Here is a 20,927-nt window from a genome sequence, read left to right as displayed (position 1 = left end):
GGTTGGCAAGGATGCCCGCTGCAGACGTGTGCCCAGAAATCGCTGGCCTTAACCAGAAGCCACTGCAAACCGCAGGGCGCCTAAGGGTGTTAAACAGGATGGACCGGTCAGGGAGGCAGCTGCAGGGGTGAACTGGCCCCAGGCTATGCAGAGCCCGTTTGGTGCGCAAAGGCCAAGGGCGACTTTGGTCGTCTGTCTAGTCCTTAGCAACCGTCAGAAACATCTCTGGGGGTCCGTAGTGGAAGGGCGGGTCTAGCCCAGCGCCAGCTGGGTATGGTCCACGCCTAGCCACCTGACTCACTGTTTGTAAACTAGCCTCTCCCAAGGCCACGCCCCTTCCTTCTTCCTCCCCCCCCCCCTTTCGTCCTAGCTTCAGTATCTGCAGAAACCCACCTTTTCCAAGCGCTGATTGGCTGAGCGCGCCGCCACTCTCCCGTGTGAGCCGGGGCCGACGGAGAGGCCGTACGGAGAACGTGATCAGCATAGCCCCGCCCCCGACGCGATCTGCGGGCAGGGCGCTGATTGGACGGGCGGCGGATGACGAGCACGGCGCGGGGCGCGGCGAGCGGCGCGGCGGGCTGTGGGTCGGAGAGGCGCGGGCCGCACTTCCGCCCGGGTTTCAGTGGGTTTGGGGTTGGTTGCGGGCCGCGGGCGGGGTCGGCGGCGCTGCTGGTACCGCGTTCAGGTGAGTGGGCCGCGGCGGGGCGGGGCGGGCGAGGACGGGGCTCAGGGAGGCCCGCGGGCCGCCTAGGCCTCAGCCGGCTGCTCCCGGGCTGGAGAGTCGGGGCGCTAGGCCGCTACCGGCCGCCGGGAGTGTGGACGACCGCGCGCTGGACTGGACCCCCGTGGGACTCGTGCGAGGTCCGCGGTCGCGCGCGAGGCACTCCGGCGTTCTCGGGGCGTCCCGTCAGCGCTGCGGTCGGTAAGCTGCGCATCTCGTCGGGGCGCGCGCGGAACTTGGTGCCCGCGGTGGCCTCACGTCGGAGGTCCTCTCTGTCTCTCTCCACAGAGTCGGGGCGAGCCTTCAGACTCCTGTGCCGGGGAGGCAGCCAGGGCCGTCAGCTCCGCGCAGAACCAGCCCCTCCGCGCCCCGTGGGCCCCGCAGGTAGGTGGCGGCGCGCAGTCCGCCTTGAGGGTCCCGGCTCCTCCGAGACGCTGCGCCCTCGGCCTGGGGCAGCTCAGTCTCCGGAGGAGGACAGGCTTTTGGGGTATCCCTTTTGGGTCGGCCTTGGCACGTCAGGTGGTTCTGTGGAGCTCCGCACACACTTCCCGGAGGCCCGCGCTCGGGCATGGCTCCACACCGTCGGAGATATTGGAGGGACAGCTCCTCCTGAGTGGGGTCTCCCGTGCTGGGCAGCTCCTGATTGTCCCTGCAGAGAGCGCGCCCTTCCTAACTGCCACCCGCCCTCTCTCCCACCTTCGTTTCTGTTTGTGGCCTGTGATATCGCCTGTATACCAGTAGGAGATACATATGATCAGTTGTGTGCAGTGGGCTCTGGCGAGCAACAGGTGTTCCAAGTGTTTAGTTCACTGCTGTGAGCAAGGGGAGCAGGAGTGCTTGGGCGGACACCTTCTCCATTGTCTCCAGCACCTCCCATGGTGCCATGTAAAGGGTGGCAATGAGGAAACGGGTGGCTGCATGCCCTCCGTGGAACCTGCCTTCCTGTCTGCCCCAGGTACAGTCTATTAATAACAACTCTTATCTCAAGGGGCGATAATTTTGAGCAATTATTTGTTCTAGATCATTAGACGCATGAGTCTTACAGCTGTCACTAGCATCCTTATTCCTGAGGAATAGAGAGGTCGAGTAGCTTGTGGCAGGTCACAGAGCAGTGGGTTACGTAGCAAAGGCGCCATAACTCCGGAGTTCCTTTTTCTCTTCTTTTTTGCCTTGCTAGAGCTGAACATGGTGTAATGCCTGTCAGACAAGTGATCAGCCTCTGCGCTATTTCACATTATTAAAAACTTTATTTTTGGCATTATATCATTTCCTCCTTCTCTTTCATATCTCCAAATCCCCTTTGTTTTCTTTCAGACTCATGACCTATGTTTCTTTATTATTTCATATGTGTGTAGGTACGTATGTACCCTTAAATACATAAAGCGACCACCTCAGTGCATGTCATGTTATTTGTATATACGTTTTCATGGCATTGGTATTGGGTACCAGTTGGTGTGCTCTTCACATGTTTCCGTTGTTACTTTTGAGGCAGCATCTTACATAACTCTAGAGTAGACTACGGTGCTGCTGAGAGTGACCTTGAACTGGCATCCTTTCCATGCCCCTGTCCTGGGATCACAGGCCCGTACCACAGCCCCTGTCCCCTGTCCTGGGATCACAGGCCCGTACCACAGCCCCTGTCTCCTGTCCTGGGATCACAGGCCCGTACCACAGCCCCTGTCTCCTGTCCTGGGATCACAGGCCCGTACCACAGCCCCTGTCTCCTGTCCTGGGATCACAGGCCCGTACCACAGCCCCTGTCTCCTGTCCTGGGATCACAGGCCCGTACCTCAGCCCCTGGCAAGTTCATGTTTTTTTCGTTGTTGTTTTGTTTTTGAGACAGGGTCTCACTTTGTAGCATTGGCTGGCCTCCAGCTTGATTTGTAGATCTGCCTGCCTCTGCCTTTCAAGTGCTGGGATTAAAGGTGTGTGCCACCGTGCCTGACAATATAAACATGTTTAAAAAAGAACGTGAAGCAGGGAATGATGGTATGTACCTTTAATCTTTCTATTCTGAGAGGCCGGCAGATATCTGAATTCAAGTTCTAGGCCTGCAAAGGACACATAGTAACACCTTATCTCAAAACGTAACAAAAACTATTAACATATATTAAGTATATTTTATTAACATATGTTAACTATGCATTTAATGAGTTTCAATATGACATTTTCGTACATGTTACATAATATATTTTGATCAGATTCATCCCCCTTGTTCCCTTCTCTTGCCTACCTCCCCAAGTTTTCCATTCTCTTTCCATTATATATTATTATTATTATTATTTGGATTTTTTGAGACAGGGTTTCTCTGTGACTTTGGAGCCTGTTCTGGAACTAGCTCTTGTAGACCAGGCTGGCCTCGAACTCACAGAGATCCACCTGCCTCTGCCTCCCGAGTGCTGGGATTAAAGGCGTGCGCCACCACCGCCTGGCTTATATATTATTTTTTAAATTACGTTTTAAAAATTTATTCTATGTATGTGTGTATGTTTCATTGTGTACATGTTGAGGTCATTGGACAACTAGGTGGAGTTGGTTTAAGTCTTTGGGCTTGGCAGTGAGTGCCTTTACCCAGTGAGCTATGTATCTTGCCTATGAGTTCACCTTTTTTTTTTTTTTTTTTTTTTTTTTTTTTTTTTTGTGAAAGGGATTTGTTGCTGTTGTTTGAGTGCTGAGATTAAAGGCATATGCCACTATGCATTGTTAAATTCACATTCTTAAACAGAACTCCATCCTCACTTTCAACATACAACACACATGTTTTGGGGGAGGTTATTTTTGAGACAGGGTCTCTCCACATTGTCCTGACTGTCCTAGAACTCATAGTGTTGTATTCAGACTTTCTTTTGACCACTAGCTTCCAAATAATGACGAAGAGACTGACTTATTATGAAATCTTGGCCTTATCTCAGACTTGTTCCCAGCTAGCTCTTAAAACTTAAATTAACCTATTTATATTAATCTACGTTCTGCTATATGACTCGTTACCTCATACCGTATGTCTGACTTCCTGTGCATCCTGCTGGTGAATCTCCTGCCACGTAGATTCTTCCCCAAGTTCTTCTTTCTCCCTGGAAGTCTCACATATCCTCTCCTGCCTAGATAGTTGGCTATTCAGCTCTTTATTAAACCAATCAAAAGGTGCCTTAGGCAGGTAAGATAAAACAGAGACATTTCTTTGTACAGTGTGATCAAATATCCCACAACACTGTGTAGACCAGGCAGACCTCAAACTCACAGAGATCCACCTGGCTCTGTCTCCTGAGTGCTGGGATTAAAGTTGTGCTCCACCATGCTTAGCCTAACTTTCAATATTAAGGTTTTTATAATCCCAGCACTTAGAAGGCTGAATTAGGAGGACTGAGAGTCTAGGCAACTCGGGCTACAGAGTAAGTTCCCGTGTCAAAACAAAACAAATATCAGAAACCTCGTGGGATTTTCACTTAGGATTTGTTTGTTTTTTGAGACAGGGTTTCTCTGTGTAGTCCTGACTGTCCTGGAACTAGCTCTTGTAGACCAGGCTGGCCTCAAACTCATGGAGATCTGCCTGCCTCTGCCTCCTGAGTGCTGGAATTAAAGGTGTGCACCACCACTGCCCAGCTTTCTTTCCTTTTTTCTTTGTTTGTTTAATGTTACACACACACAGATTGTACATTTCAGCGGTACCAGTGGAAGGACGGGAGAGGGCTACCAGTGATGGCTGGAAATAGAACTCCCGGAGAGCAGCAAGAACCCTTAACCACTGTCTCTCTGGGCCCTGCTATTTCTGTTTTTTTTGATCAGAACATTTTTGTTGCATTTTAATTCTCTATGCTGCCTAAAATGAAGTTTACTGCATCTTGAAAATGATTTCTCTGATACTCCTCTGGACAGCTTTGCCTTCTTCATCTTTGTTGTATCAGGTATGGGGACAGATGCCTCTGGGTTGAAGTTCTGTGACAGCCCTCACTGTAGTTGACCTGTGGCGAGGAGAGGGGAAGGCTTGAGGTAGCGGCCTGGGTCCTGGCTGTTCCCTAGCTAGGAGCACTCACTGTTTCTTCTTACCTTCTGTGCTTTGCCTGAAAAATGCGTTAACTGAGAAGAATATAGGTAAAATATAGCCATATGTATGTAGGTGCAGTAGGGCACCTTGGCTCCTCCCCCTGCAGGGTGAGAAAGACACATAGGAGTGGCACTACACATAACACAAGTACAGTGCGGGGAGTCCAGAGAACCTTGGCCAGGCAGGTCCGTGCTCTGGTAGAATGCATTGCTGAGAAATGAAGGCCATCAAGCGCATGTTTTACTTATAAAAACACCCTGGACACTTGAGGGCATGTGTTTTTTTGTTTTTTTTAAAATAAGTTTCTACCTTGAGAAATGTTTTTTTAAAATATTTATTTGTTATGTATACAATATTGTGTATGTCTGCGGGCCAGAAGAGGGCACCAGACCTAATTACAGATGGTTGTGAGCCACCGTGTGGTTGCCGGGAATTGAACCTTTGGAAGAGCAGGCAATGCTCTTAACCCCTGAGCCATCTCTCCAACCCCTGGGCATGTTTACTGTGACTTGCTGCGGGCACTGTGGGTGTAAGGCAATGTCTCCTGGTCATCACCTGCTTCCATTTGGATGTTGACATCTGATGTACTGCTTAGCACTAGTTGGCCAGTTCAGGGTTTAGTCCCAAACTTCGTATAACATTCAGTTTGATTGAAACAGGTCAGTATTTGAACATAATTGTTAAGTGCTTCAGTCATGGGGCCAATGAGATGGCTGAGGGGATAAAAGCATTTGCCAGGGAGCCTGAGAACCTGAGTACATTTCCTGGGACCCTGGTAAAGTGGGATGGCAAAACTGACTCCACAGAGTTGTCTGTGGGCCTTTCCTGTGCATTGTTGTGTGTGTGTTACCCTAGAATAAACAGATACATTTTAAAAATACTTCCGGGCTGGAGAGATGGTTTAGTGGTTAAGAGTGCTAATTGCTCTTCCAGAGGACCCAGGTTCAACTCCTAGCACCCGCGTGGAGGCTCACAACTGCCTGTAACTCATATGTGTGGAGCACAGACAAAACACCGATATACATAAATAAGATTTGAAAAATACTTTAATCACCTTTAATCCCAGTACTCGGGAGGCAGAGTCATGCAGATCTCTGTGAGGTTGAGGTAAACCTGGTCTACAGAGTGAGTTCAAGTACAACTAAGGCTACATAAAGAAACTCTGACTTGGGGGGAAGGGGCGGACAAAAACAACCAAGCCAAACAAAGCAGACTTCAATCATAAGAGTTAATAGTCCAGGCTCTAGTTTGATAATGGTTTTGGTTTCCAGGTTTAGTCCTGAATTTGTATCTGTGTTGTCTAAGTTTTGACTTGTTACAATGTTTGCTAGCATATTTCTACTGCTGATGCTATGGCCCTGTAAGACTATTGGCTCAGTCCTAGCTTATGACCCTTGCTTATAAACATGATCATGTGGCTCACAGTAATGTACCCCTGAACTTTGTTGACACTTCCCATTCTTTCCAAATTAAGGAAAGAAAGTGGGGCCACTTGGCTGAGCCTCCAAGCACCATGTCTTTTAGTTGGCGCAGTTGTGGTGGCGAACCTGGAGGACTGACTCCAGGGAGTGGCTGTGTGTGCTGCTGCTGACTGCTTGTGTCTTTTCTTTGCTTATTTTCTCCTGTTCTCCTCCACCCCCACCCCCCCACCCCCCGCTCACCCTTAAGAATACCTGGTTAATTTTGAGAAACACTCTCTGAACTCTTGGCCTGTGCAGAGTAGGGCTGGGTGAGAGTGTGGGATGTTTACCTGTTGGGGCTGACAGTGCCTGACCCTGTGCTAAAGTATAGCAGGTAGGTAGTGTCCCAAGGGCTCTTGGCTTGTGTCTTTGTGCAAGTTTCTCAGAAGGGCTGGACTGCTGGTTTAGAAAGATGCCTAGTGAGCACCTGCATTGGTGAATGCTGGCATTCTTGGGGTGGGGACAGATATTCATGGAGAGCAAGATATCTGCTGGGAAGCTGTGCTGGGTCTGCTCTGGAATCTGTAGAGGCAGCTGTAGCAGGGGAGCCACAGTGGCACACCTGGCAGATGAATACAGGCTGGCTAAAGGCTGTGTAGAAAGGAGCAGCTGCAACCCAGCATCTGTGCTGCTTCCTCTTAACAGGAAGTGACAGTGCTTTAAAAACAGGGTCGGGGACCCCATTAGTGATGAAAGTAGGTGTCATAAGTGAGGCCACCCCAGAAACTGTCAACAGACTTGGGCCAGATCTGGGTGTACCTCACCCCTACATATGCTCAGTCCCATTGCTGGTCTCTCCCAGTAATGCGTAACAAAACCGCACTCTAGATTTAATAGTTACGTGCAACCAGGAGGTTTTAGGCCAGAAGGGTAGAGGGAAATGGTCCTGGTTCATCATCAGCAAACCTGGGGCACTTGTGAGAGAGAGCATGGATTCTGGTTCAGTCCCAAACCTGTAAACTCTGGATTCCCAGAATTCCAGAGATTGCATCTGCATCAGACCCCCCCTTTTTTTGTTGTTGTTGTTTTTTTTTGTTTTTTTTCGAGACAGGGTTTCCCTGTAGTTTCTAGAGCCTGTCCTGGAACTAGCTCTTGTAAACCAGGCTGGCCTCCAACTCAGAGGTCTGCCTGCCTCTGCCTCCTGAGTGCTGGGATTAAAGGCGTGCGCCACCACCGCCCGGCAGACCCCTTTTTTGGATCAGGGACCTTTGATCACCTCATCAATAGCTGAGTAGACACTGAATTTAACAGCTTTTTTTCCCTTTTTCTTTTCTTTCTTTTTTTTTTTTTTTAAATTCTTTTGTCTTTTGCAGGAGGATCAGGGTTTGTGATTCTCTGACCTTGGTCTTAATAGCTGCTTGCCCTTCCCCCAGTGCTCAGGAAGAATCTTGGGAGTGACCTGGGTAGGTTTGGTTTTATCGTGACAAATTTCTCAGCACAGTAAAACCAGTTTGGTTAGGGGACTGCAGAGTGAGGTTGAGCAAGATGATGAGGAAGGGCCTGGAGAGGAAGAGGAAGCTGGCCAGAGAGGACGTCAGAGTCGTCTGGGAGCAGACTGAGTGCAGTGAGGACTCGCTCAGGGTGATCAGGGGCCATCCATTTGGTTCTGCAGCAGCTCCCTTTTCTGGCTCTTGCCAAAGCTGTGTTTTCACCAGCAGATGATCAGCAAGGTGGTGGTGGTGTGTGTTGGGAGGAGCAGCAGCCACAGTAGCAGAGGCTTGACCACTTGTCTGAGTCTGCTGTCTCAGTGGCAGACATAATCTGTGGGGAGACCCACCTACAACTTTTCCACCCATTCTTGAGCAGCTTTTGAACAGTTCTTTCCTGTCGTAGGATAATGATGACTAAAACAAACATTTTTGTACAAAAGCATTGAAGTAATCTTGAATGTGCTTGAAATACGTTGTGCTGGATTATAAGATAATGTTCTTGAAGTGTGTGGTATGTTTTTGGTGCTTGCTTTGATATCAAGTGTGATCTAGTGAAGGAAGGAATCCATCATGAGTAGTGGGCTTCAGGCTCCCCTTAGAGGTGACAGCCTTCCTGTTCCCCCCCTACTCTCCCCCCCCCCCCCCCCCCCCCCGTGGCTGCTCAGCATCTTTTTGGCCTGTAGTTGAGGGCCACCCTGCTGATGTGGAGAATGGGAACAGCAGGCGATTAGTGCTGTTGCTTTCCTTGCCTTTCTCAGGACCTAGACACTTCCCATTTCCTATGTGAATTCCCAATAAACTCAAGAGTCCTCTGTGGCTGCAAAATTTGCTCAGCAGGTGTACACTAACAGGAGTTGCTCTTGCTGCTCGCTGGGTGGAGACTGGAGGCTGAAGTCAGCTGTCACTCACCCAGCTCTAAGAATGGTTATGTTTTACTGTGGGATGGATTGTGTAGCGCCTGGCAGGAAACCACACATCTTGGGAGCCTGCAGAAAGCTGATGCTCTGACATGCAGGGAAGGAGAAGCCCATTTGTCTTGCCTATAGTGGCACTTCTTGTACAGCTGGGGTTAACTGTGTTTGACTAAAGGATAAGGAGCCATTGGTCGGTAAAGGTCACTTCTGCTTCCTTCCTCAAGATTGCCTGTGCTTAAAGCTAAGGTTGCGTGACCCGTGCGCTCTCATCATGATGACTGCAGGCAAGGCCAAAGCCAGCCAGCCATTCTTGCTGCTTTCCCCAAAGGAGTAGGGATTGTTTTTGTGATTTTAAATTTATCCAAAATTTGTAAAAAGAAAAGAAATAACCACTACACTTGTACTGTGACAGAGCTCTTCAGACCTGCTCTTTCATTAGTGTTGGCAAAGATGTGCCCTGAGAACCGCAAGGTGGTCTGGAAAGAAGATGAGACGGGCATGGACGGTCTCCTCCTCTGTCTCCTCCTGCTTGCTCTTAGGGAATTGGCTGTGGTATTGATCTGAGCTAGGCTGTGCTGCTGCTGTCCCAGCATAGGCCTAGATTTATGGGGCTAAAAGTCTCCAGCTGTTTCCTCCTTGTCAGTCAGTGGTTTATCCCGTGAGGCCCTTGGGCCACGCTGCCTTACCAGGCTGTTTGGATTACTTGGTGTCTGGAATCATGTTGACCACTCCCTCCTTCATGTACCTCCGCCTTCTCTGAAGCACGGTGGCTTGCTGGGTGTTGTGAGAGGACACCCAGGGACAGGTGAAGACAGCGGTACTGAAGAGGAGGTGACAAGAAGACAGCATAACCAAGAAGCATTGTGCCCCTAAGGTAGCCGTGCTGCAGGGGAAAGGGAGACCCTCACTAGGCTGTGCAGAGGGCTTCTGGTGTAGCTATGTGTTCAGATTGTGGAGCCAATTTTGTCTCTGACTTAGCTTTCTCATCCTCCAACTCAGTCCAGGAAGTTGCCTTGTGTTCCTGCAGAGCAGTTTTGGCCATCGCAGAGTGTGTTCTCTTCACAGTGCTCCTGAGTGACTCCTCGTTCATGTCATGCATCTGGGGTCCCACAGGCCCACCTGGGGGACACAACCAGATAGTTGGTGCTGGGTCACTGACTCCATGTTGAGGAAGGCTTGACTCTGAGGATGTGGTGGTGCCTGACTTGGCCTCATGAGTTCTGTTTTGCTTTGCCCATTGCCCGAGTTTATCTGTCAGCTTTGACAGGAAATGCTGTGGCTGTGGGGGTCTTGGGATGAGAGGTGCTATCAGGAGCATGGTGCCCATGGCTACTCTTTCTCTTTGGGGTATCTCTTACATTTCTCTAGACTCCTGTGTCCTTACCTACCCTTGAGAGAAACTGGAATGGTACATTGGGCCTCAGCTTAGGCACTTGTGAGACTTCTCACTGAGGACTCCTGCTCTGTGATCCTGCTGCGTGGTCTCTTAGGACAGGGCGAGTCCTTCAGTAACATCTGTAAGCTTCCTGACTGTCATGCAGGGTTGAGGTGTTGGAGACTAACATTCTTCTGCAGAAACTAGTGAGAGAGTTCCTGCAGCCTGTGTTTATTTCACAAATTTTTTTTTTTTTTTTTTTTTTTGAGATAGGGTCTCCTGTGCCCAGGCTGGCCTTGAATTCTCCATCCTCCTGTCTCCACCTCTCATATGCTGAGATTGCAGGTATGTGAGAAAAAGTGGCTTTAGCATGTTTGACTTGCTCACGCATGCTGTGCTTTGTAGAGAGCCTTTCTAGCTTGCCCCACTTGTTTTAACAGCAGAGGTTTCCCCTGATTAGATTTTCCAGCAAGTTGACAGTGATAGTCCCTGGTTGTTCTAATAACTCACTGTCCAAACATCTAGATCTCCCCTTCCCTCCCTCTCCTTCTTTCCTGTTTGTTTGAAAAAAGGTCTCAATGTGTAGACAAGGCTGCCCTGGAGCTCCAGATCCTCTCGCTTGTCTCCTGTGCTCTGGGATAATATGTCTGTGCCAGCATATCTAGCTCTAGGTCTGTTTTTGTAAATAACCTAAAGACACATTGTAAGAGTAAAGTAGAAGAATTTGTGGAAGAGGTGGAGCATTTTGGGCCTGATTGGGTCAGGTCCTCATAAGATGGACGACAGCAAAGAGAGAGCCTGGAAGGGGCTCTTTTTGAAACAGGTGGGCACTTAATGGGTAGCAGAATTGTGGGGTGTCCCAGGTTGGGGAGGGTCTACAGTGATGAGTGCTTGGGTACCAGATGGAGGGAGAGCCCTGCCCCCAGTCTGGGGTTATTTGTGGAGAAGGCGGAAGGCCAAAATGATGCCCAGCTGGAGCTAACTTCCTGGGTTTTCTGTAGACGTCAGAGAGTAAAATACCTGACCAGACAGCATGGATTAAAGAAATGAGAGCCACAGAGGCCTTCCTGAAGCAGTCCTGGTGGGTTGGTTCTGAGAGTAGGAGAACCTGTAGGCCTGTTGCCCAGGCAGTAAGGTATACCTTTCCATCTGCTCTATGTGTGAGCTCAGCTTTGGCAGAGCGCTGTGACAACACAAAACACAGCTCGTGGGCCAGGGAGTTTCTCATTGGGTAAGAAAGAGCTCTTGTTGCCAAGCCTGTTGACCTGGGTTCCATCCCACATGCTGGAAACAAGAAACAGCTCCACAAGTTGTCCTCTGACCTCTACCTGTGCCTCTGGCACATGCACCCTCTCTTCCCTATATACACATGGGAACACATAAATAGAAAACAAAATAACCCACAGCCCTCTTGGACTCTTCTGCTGCAGGCTGTAGGTACGGTATTGCTGTCTGCTGTAGGTTGTAGGTATGGTGTTGCTGTCTGGTGATGCTCTTAGCTTTTGGTTGGTGGAAGCCAGCAGTCTGCTGAGAACACATTCCAGACATTTGCCTGATAGTTATGAACTTTTTTTTTTTTTTTTTTTTTGGTTTTTCGAGACAGGGTTTCTCTGGTAGTTAAAGAGGTGTTAGGTCAAACAATAAGGTGAGCAGTTAGTGGCAATTAAGGGGAAGAGCAATAATCCAAGATAGTTTGTCTCTGCATCTGCAACACTCCGACTCTCCACAGTGGGTGTGTTCTGTTCAGAAAGCCAGACTTAGTTTCCTTTAACAGAAGAGGCTCAGTTCCCAAATACAGCTTTGTATTCTCTTGGGGTGTTCTGCTAAACTGATAAAACACAGAGCCTGTAGGTTACAGATGTGTAGACCCATGTTTTGGTTCAGACCCTGGAGATGGGGCAGACTTGCAGAAAGTCTGAGGACTGACCAGGGTAATGCTTTTCCACCCTGTGAGCATCTGAACTGCTGGGCACCTGGGTGCCTTGTGGTTCACAGCCTCGTCTTCCTGCAGATCTCCATGTCAGCTGTAGAGAGGTCCATTGGGAGAGTTCCCTGAGAGCACTGCGTGGCCATCTCTGAAGCCCCGCTTCTGGTAGCTATTGGTCTGGTACCAGGTTTGGCCTGACAGTACAGCAATCTTCTCAGGCCCTTGAGCAACTCTGTCTCCTCAGGGCGACCTGCACCCATGCTGGGAGTTAACTTGAGGTTCATGGTTTTACTTAGAGTTGTGAGACATCCTGAGGATGCTTGGGAAGACTGGGTCCTTGACCTTTGGAGTCTTGTAAAAAGACTTTCCAGGATGGGTTCTTCTTTGTCGTTTTGTTTTTTTTGAGATAGGTTTCTGCTTGTAGCCCTGTCTGTCCTGGAACTCACTCCACAGACCAGGCTGGTCTTGAACTCAGAGAGAACCACCTACCTCGCCTCCGAGTGCTAGGATTAAAGGCATATGCCCCACCTGGCCCAAGATGGGTTCTTGATTGTAGTTGGACACCAGGGTGCTTGTGGCAGGGACATAGGCTAAAGGGACCACAGTGTCTCAGTAGCCAGCAAGCTTGTGTCTGACCTCACGTTTTATGCCCTTGTTACAATGATTTTCTGTAATTTGCTTTAGATTGGAAAGCATGTAAAAAGAGCAGGCCGGCCTGCAGCAGCTTTTTATCACAGAGCTTTACACACACAGTAGGAAAGTGCACGTGTGCTCTCGGGTACCTGTGTCCAGGCCTGTCCTGCTGGGGACACCTACTGGGATGCTACCTGATTCCCATGCACGTCTGCACAGCTCTAGACTGCGATGCCGTCACCATGACTCCTTACACAGGCACCCGATCCTCATGTCCAGTGATCGCACGGCATCTCCCAGGTCCTGAGCTCTGTACAGCCTTGTTTGAATCTGGCTTCAGGCATGATATTAGTATCTTTTTTATTAAAATTACTTTATGTGTATGTTCTTGAGTGTATATATGTGCACTGCATGCACGCAGGAGCCTACAGAGTTCAAAAGAGGATTGGGTCCCGTGGAACTGAAGTTATAGACAGTTAAGAGCTACCATGTGAGTGCCAAGAACTGAACCCTGGTCCTCTGCAAGAGCGATAACCGCTGTTAACCTCGGAGCCATCATCTCTCCAGGTCCCATCAGTGTCTCTTTTGATGTTTTGTTTTATGAGTAGTCCTAGCTACAGCTCTGTAGTCCTAGCTGTCCTAGAATTTGCTCTGTAAACTAAGCTGGCTCCAACTTCCAGAGATGCCTGCCTTTGCTTCCCAAATGCTTGAATTCAGGGCTTAAAGGCATGCCCCACTGTCTGGCCTCCATTTGTGTCTCTCTCTCTTTTTTTTAATCTCTTTCTGAGACAGGGTTTTTCTGTGTCCTTGAACTAACTTCATCCTATAGACCAGGCTGGTCTCAAACTTTGCTCCACCACTGCCTGCCAGCCATTTGTGTCTTTTTCTTTTGTTGTTTTTCTGCTTTTTGTTTTTCAAAACAAGAGTTTCTCTGGGTAACCTTGACTCTCCTTGTCTACACTTTGTAGACCAGCTGGCCTTGAACTCAGAGATGCACCTGCCGCTGCCTCCCAAGTGCTCTACTGCTGCTCTGCTCATTCGTCTCTTTTTAAAGGTAGCTCTCCCCTCGGGTACTAAGGATTGACCTCAGGTTTTAGAAATGCTAGGCCATAGCTTTTTACTTGTTCGTTTGTGGTTTTTTGAGACAAGTATCAATGTAACCGAGGCTGGCATCTGACTTGCTTTTTTTTTTTTTATAGGTCAGATAACCTTGATTTCCTAATCTTCCTGCTTGCACCTCGGGACTGCTGGGGTTATGGGTATATGCTGCCACACCAGGCTTCAAGGTGGCTTTTGAAGTGAGTGATTTATATGTAATAAAATGTATGTATTTGAGGTATAAGGTTGAGATGAGAATATAGCCTTATATAGTTCAGCATGTGTGTTAACTCATGCCTTCCTTTGTGCATGGCATGTACTGCCAAAGAATCACTGCTCAGCAGGGATAATGTCTGTCCTCTACCACTGTCTCTTTCTTTCCTGTGACTTGTTTACTGGAGAAACTGTCTCTGGCCTGGAAGGTTTCAGAGTCTGAGTGTTGCTGTTTGGGCTCCCACAGTGTCTAGCACAATCCTTTTCTGAGCACTTCCTTAAGTTGGTAGATGAAGCCAGATGCTGGGCTGCGTTTTGGCAAGATTTTCTCAGCAGGATGGCTTTAGTTGGCCATGTGTTTTTTCCCCTGAATACACAGACTCTTTGTTACTGCTTTGATGGACACATTTGATCTCAGCCAAAGGCTAAGAAGCAGTTTTACTCTTTTTGTTTGATTTGAGACCGGGTCTCATGGATCCTGGGCTGGAACTGAGGACAGTCTTGAATTCTTGATCCTTCATCTCTGGAATGCTGAGATTACAGGGTTAGGGTTAGGGTTTACATGGTACTGGGGATCAAGCCCAGGGCTTCCAGCATGTTAGATACTCACTTTATCAGGCGAGCCACATCCTTAGCCCCTCTTTCCTTGTTTTCAAAATAATTCATTGGCTTCAGGTGACCAGTCACCTCTTTGTAGTGTCTTTAGGAACTTGGGCATCAGTGTGTTTGGCAAGTCTGTTGTTTGTAGTTTGTCTCATCTTTGCTGTTGTAGTGACACTGCAGAGTAGTCTGTTTATAGTGGAATGCAGTGAATGGTGTCCGTGTCTGGTGAGGTCACTGCTACGGCAGGTGTGCCTGTCACTGGGAACCGATGCCCTCCAGAAAGATATTGATAATTTATTTGTTCCAGCCCAGTCAGCCTGTAGAAATCCATCTTGGAGGGACAGACACAGCACATCCCTGCCTATTTGGCTGTCTTACCTGCAGGACAGAATGGACAGATGGTGCCCACCCTGGCCTTAGCTGTTCTCCAGAGAGTTGACCTTCCTCCTGCAGCTGTAGGCAGTTGATGACCGGCTCTGCACTCCTAAACATTAGAGACAACCACAGGGACAGAGCCAAGCATGGACTATGGCTGCTTCCTCGTGTTGTTTCACAGGTGTCTCCTGTTGGGAAGGGAGCAAAGAAAAGGGAGCATGGGGGGTGGGGTGCTGAATGCCCGCTGGTTGGTGATTAGACGCTTAGCTGCCTATAATTATGTAAAGCTTCAGAGATGGGTGGGTGTTGTCTCGAATACTGTGTGGGCCGCCCCAAGGGCAAAGGACTTACTTCTCACTTGGACTTTCCTTGTCAGTCAGTCAGGCTTCACAGGCAGAGACTTGGGAAGTTACATGTAGCGCTCTACTTATGTTCAGAAAAAAAAATTAAACCTTTTGAAACAGTTTGAAGGTTGTTGTTGCTGTTTGTTTTGTAGTCATCGAGTAACCCTACTGGCCTTGAACTCTGGAGACGCTTTTGCCTCTGCCCCAGAGTGCTGAGATTAAAGGTGTGCATGCGTGGAAGCCTGGCTATGGGGTGAATTTTTCCTTCACTGTTTTACAATGCTGTTCTTGGGCTGGCTGTGGTGACAGACTTACTCTCAGTACTCCAGAGGCAAAGGCTGGTGGATCTCTGTAAATTTGAGGCCAACCAGAGCTGCATAGAGAAAGTCTGTCTCAAAACAAAACAGTTCTTCCTGACAGGAGAAATTATTACATAGGAGTTCTAAAATAGGTAAGCTAAAATAATTTTGAGAAAATGGAAGCTTCTTTTGGTTATGTAATAGAACTAAGTTATATAGTTGTCTTAATTCTGGCTTGGAAAATTAGTGTTGCGGCTAGAGATGTAACTCATAGTGGAATATTCACCAAACTGTGTGAGGCCCTGGTTTCTGTCTCCAGCACCACAAAGGATGGAACAGTTGGCTTGAAGTAGATGAGAAGCTAATATTTTGACAATCTTCAGGACTCACCGTGGAGCCTCCTGAGGTGTGCAGAGCCCCACCTTTGAATATTGGTGGGGCTCTCTTGAAATGCTCTAACTGCCCACATGTCTTCCTAAATTAATATTTTGTCATTTTCATGAATAACTGTAAATATTTATAATTATATAAAAACTATATTATGTTTTATATAATATGTAAACTGTATATTATAACTATATATATGAAATATATGTGTGTGTGTGTGTGTGTGTGTGTGTGTGTGTGTGTGTTTCTCTGGCTGTCCTGGAACTTGCTTTGTAGACCAGGCTGGCCTTGAACTCACAGAGATCTGCCTGGGATCAAAGGCATGTGCCACTACTGCCCGGCTTTAAAATATAACTGAAAATAGGGGCTGGAGAGATGGCTCAGCCGATGAGAGCACTGGCTATTCTTCCAGAGGTCCTGAGTTCAATGCCCAGCAACCACATGGTGGCTCACAACCATCTGTAATGAGATCTGGTGCCCTCTTCTGGCCTGCAGGCATACACACAGGCAGAACACTGTATGCATAATAAATCTTTTAAAATACACACACACGTATAAAGCTTAAAATTAATGATCAGTTAATTGTTTGTGTATTAGTCATTGGTTGTTACTAGAAAAAAAATCCTTTTTACACTACTGAAGACAAACCTAGGACCTTGCACATTAGGCAAGTACTCTACTACTGAGCTACATTTTTCAGCCCTCTTTTTTTTAACTTTTATTTTTTTAACATTTTGTACATGGGTGAGTGCTATGGCATTCGTGTGGAGATCTCAGAAGATAACCTGGGGGGGTTGTTTCTCTCTTTACCATTTGGGTCCCAGGAATTAAGTTCAGCTTAGGCCTGGTAGCAAGTATTCTTACCTGCTGAGCTATCGCAAAGGCCTTCTTACTTTTTATTGTGAGACAAAAATCTCACTAAATTGCTTAAGCTAGCCTTGAACTTTTATTTGGGGGGATGGGTTCACTTAAGTGTGTGTATGTGTGTACATGAATGTGGAATCTAGAAACTGATGTCTGGAATATTCCTCAGTTGCTCTTCCACCTTAGGATCCCTGAATCAAACCCAGAATTTGCTTGTCAGTTTGTTTCAGGTCTCCACCTTTGAAGCTGCAATTGCAGGCAGCCGGCCTTGCCACATTTACATATGTGGAGCTGGGCTTCTGGGCTCCAGTCTGCTTGCTGTGTGCTAACCACTTTGCAGTCTCCCTGGTCCTAGCCTTTGACCTCTTTTTAAATTACTTTTTATTTTGTGTTTTGCTTGTTTATTTATGTATTGTGTATGGGGGAGAGGGGCAGGCGGGGATGTGCAAGGTCAGAGGAAACTGGCCGGAGTTAGTTTTTCCCTCATATCAGTGCTGAGCCGTCTGATTGGTCATAGGCCTTGAACTTTTAATCCTCCTGCTCAGTTTGCTCTAGGATTATAGGTATGTGCCAGAAGGTCAGATTTCTTTTTCATCTTTTTATTAGGCGTTCATCCTTTCATTCCTGATGCTTGAAGAGTATATTTGTTATAATTCATATTTTTTTCCTTAGACATGAGTTCTCTTCTTCTTCTTCTTCTTCTTCTTCTTTTTTTTTTTTTTTTTTTTTTTTTGAGAAAGGTTCTCATGGTGTAGTCCTGGCTGACCTGGAACTCCCTTTGTAGACCAGGTGGGCCTTGAACTCACAGAAATCTACTGCCTCTTCCTGGGGAGTGCTGGGATTAAAGACTGTGCCAATACACCTGGCCCTTATGGAGATTAGTTGGATCAATTTCAAGAATAATTGTTTAGCTGAGCATGGTGGTACACACCTTTAATCCTAGCCCTTGAGGCAGAGACGGGAGGATCTTTGGGTTCTAGGTTAGTTTTGGTCTATATGACAGTTCAAGGCCAGCCAGAGACCCTGTCTTAAACAAACAAAACCCAAAAAGTCGAAATAAATGTTTGCAAAGCATAGACTTTGTAGTAACTGAGTTCATTCTGAAATATTTCTTCCTCAGATTTCCAGTATCCACACAGCTTCTACATAAATATAGATCAGATATGATTCAGTAGGAAGACCAAACCCCAAAACAGTGATACCTGGTCACTGAAGGATGAACGGGGAGGAAGAGTTCTTTGATGCCGTCACAGGTGAGCAGCTACGAGAGACATGACCCAGAGACCACATCTTGTGTGGGAATCTGGGATCTAGAGTGTGGGATTTGGCCTTGCTCAGCACAGCAAGGCCAGCGGGTGTGCTAGATGAGACCTGACATTAGCTTTTTAGAGAGACAAAGATGTCTTCTCTCACGAGAGCAACCTTGACTGGACCTTAAGAGACCAATTAAAGAGCAGTGGGGGCTGGACTCTTTGGAAGAACCTCCCTGTGGTTTGTGGGCAAAAATATAAGGCCTGGCGGTGGTGGCACACGCCTTTAATCCCAGCATTCGGGAGGCAGAGGCAGATGGATCTCTGTGAGTTCAAGGCCAGCCTGGTCTACATAGCAAGAACCACCAGAGTTATATGATGAGACTCAAAAAAGGGGGGCAGGGCTAGGCATGGCTTGGTTATATATGCCTGTAACCCCAATTCTGGAGAGGGGCCCACACAGAAATGGGAAGATTTCTGGAGCTTGCTGGTCTGCCAGTCTAGCTGGAAAATGTTGAGTTTCATGCTCAGTGAGAGACCCTGTCCCAGAAGACCAAATGAAGAGCAATAGAGGAAGCCATGTGACACCCTCATTTGTCCTAACTATATCTGTACCTGTGCACACAGGCATACACAGCACACATACTCTGACATGAATAACTTCCCTGCCCTCACAGTAGCAATCTCAAGTGACGATTGTAAGTGGAGTCTGCACCATTGTGCCTGGGTAGTGTTGGTGGTGGGGCAGAGGAGAACCACCTCTTCCTCTTGGTACTGGCAGAACTGGGTCCCCCAGGGGTCTGTAGACTCTTCAGTCACAGCTGTCCATTCCTTAACATTTCAGTTACCGACTTTGCTGTCCCTTAAGGTCCATATTCAGAATGTGTTTTGTTGTCTGTGAAGGACTTCTTACTGCCCATGGAACGGGACTTCAAGGCTTGTGTGTTCCATTTCTTGTCCTTGGCCTTAGGTACACAAACAGCAGCGGCTTTGAAGTATTGCAGTGGCTCCCCAGTTACAGCCCCACCAGAGTTTCCTCCCTACCCCCTGCTTGTTAGAACCTCCATTCTAGAGCATCTAGGTGTGGGTAGTCATTCCCTGCCCAGCCCCGTTCCTGGCCGATAGCCGTGGTGGACTTCCTGATCCCCAGAGGGGACGCTGAGCTCCTTGCCATTTCCGGAGCTCAGTGGAATCATTTCATTATGTCATGGCTGGAACTCACTGGTTCTGCTCCCCCTTGGTGTGTGCCTGCAGGTGGAGCTTGCTGTGGAACAGCATCTGTGGTCCTCAGAGGAGGAGTCCCCAGGCAGGCATCCAGCCGTACCTGGGAGGCCATGCCTGCCACGGAGAGACCACCTCAGATGTCTCCTTGCCCACAGGTCCCCTAGAAGTTCCTTCTCACCCAGGGGCTCAGTGTAGCATCTACTACTCCAAACACCCCTGAGATTTTGGTTAAGTTTGTCTTGATATTCCCCAAAGATGGCTTCAACCTTATTGATGTTCAGATGATCCCCACTATCCCAGCAGACCACGATGGATGGTGGAGGTGCTGCTCCCACACAGCAGTCCTGTGTGTCCTGACACTGAGGTGGAAACAGATAATTATTCTAAATGTACCACTTAACAGTCATCAGACAGGGATGGTGGCACATGATCCCAGCACTCAGAAAGCAGAGACCGGTGGATCACTGTCAGTTTGAGACCAGATTGGTCTGTATAAAGAGTTTCAGGCCAGCCCGTTGGTAGTGGTACATACCTTTTAATCCCAGCATACAGGAGGCAGAAGCAGGTGGATCTCCTAGTTCAGAACAACCTTTTCTACAGAGTGAGTTCTAGGACAGCCAAGGCTACACAAAGAAACCCTGTCTTAAAAAAACAAAAAACAAACAAACAAAAAAAGAGTTCTGGGCTGGACAGGGTTACATAGTGAGGCCCTGTCTCATAAAACAAAACCAGATAAAAGGTTTGCAGATCTTTAGGCTTCAGTTTGTGTAATCTTGAAGTAGACTTCTGTATCTTCCAAATCTAGTAAGGATGATTGTTTTGCTTATTTCTTGCAGGCTTTGATTCTGATAACTCTACAGGGGAGTTTTCAGACGCAAATAAAATCAGTGGGATGATTGATCTGGATACCAGCAAAAGTGGGGAGAGACCACAAGAGAATGGAATTCAGAAACACAGGTAGACTATCTTACATATACTGTTTCAGAACTTTGCAAAGTATATCTATGTACTATAAGGTATCCTCTTAGGTCTCATGAATTGAGCTGGTGCACCCCCAGTTCCAGTGTGACTCTTCCCAGCAGTCTAGCCACCAAAGTCCCATGAGACTTGATGCCTGTCTGCTGGGGGCATGGAGACCAGTGGAGGGCAGTGTTTGACCCATGATTCCCCTCCATGAAGTGATAGTTCTGTCTCAGAATGGCTTAGGGCCTCTGCATAACATAATTCACAGACCTCACCCACCACAAACCAACCCTTCCACAGACCCCAGGTTAACCCCATTGTCCCTCTTGTGTTTCCCTGAGATGTACTTCGCTGCTGGGCTACTGGGGATGGATAGCAAGGGCTCTCTTGTCCCTTCAGTATCTCACTGAGAAATATTGGCCACTGACCCTGAAGGAACTGAAAGGGTTTGATTCATTGCTGCAGTGATACCACATTCCATTTTCCTCCATCAAGTTCATTTGTGTATCTAGACTATGACAGTGGTCATCATGGAAAGTTCTCAGTCTCTGTTAGGAAAAGCAGGAGCACACGGGGATAATCCATAGGACATAGGCTTCCTTACACATATATGTATTAAAAGGTGTTTGGGGCCTCAGTGGACCCTCCAGCCTCATGACTGACCTTATACATGGGCCCATTTACCTTCAGGGCATGTTCCTTCACCCTTCCTTCTCTTGTCCTATGTTCATGTGCTTAGTGGGTGCAGGAGCACATTGGATGGTTGTAAGGGCCTGACTAAAGGCTCTTACGTTCACTCTGTACC

The 20,927-nt window shown here is 47.9% G+C and overlaps 1 protein-coding gene across 4 annotated transcripts in view; it reads left to right on the top strand.

Moving 5' to 3' along the window:
* Positions 1 to 551: 551 nt before the first annotated feature.
* Positions 552 to 20,927, top strand: part of Osbpl2 (oxysterol binding protein like 2) — a 43,143-nt gene continuing 22,767 nt past the window's right edge. For 2 of the 4 annotated variants that reach the window (XM_038330012.1, XM_038330009.1), the window contains exons 1-4: positions 552 to 685; positions 1,010 to 1,105; positions 17,806 to 17,938; positions 19,996 to 20,116. In XM_038330012.1, coding sequence (XP_038185940.1) covers positions 17,902 to 17,938; positions 19,996 to 20,116 — 158 coding nt within the window. In that variant the 5' untranslated portion in view covers positions 552 to 685; positions 1,010 to 1,105; positions 17,806 to 17,901. Of the gene's footprint in view, positions 686 to 1,009; positions 1,106 to 13,701; positions 13,801 to 15,407; positions 15,587 to 17,805; positions 17,939 to 19,995; positions 20,117 to 20,927 lie in introns of those variants that run through there. The other 2 variants (XM_038330010.1, XM_038330011.1) reach the window with 2 other exon arrangements.

This window comes from Arvicola amphibius, chromosome 5 (assembly GCF_903992535.2).
Source record: "Arvicola amphibius chromosome 5, mArvAmp1.2, whole genome shotgun sequence".
Lineage (NCBI taxonomy): Eukaryota > Metazoa > Chordata > Mammalia > Rodentia > Cricetidae > Arvicola > Arvicola amphibius.
Note: the sequence above shows the minus strand (reverse complement) of the source record. Positions and strands in the feature narration are given on the sequence as shown.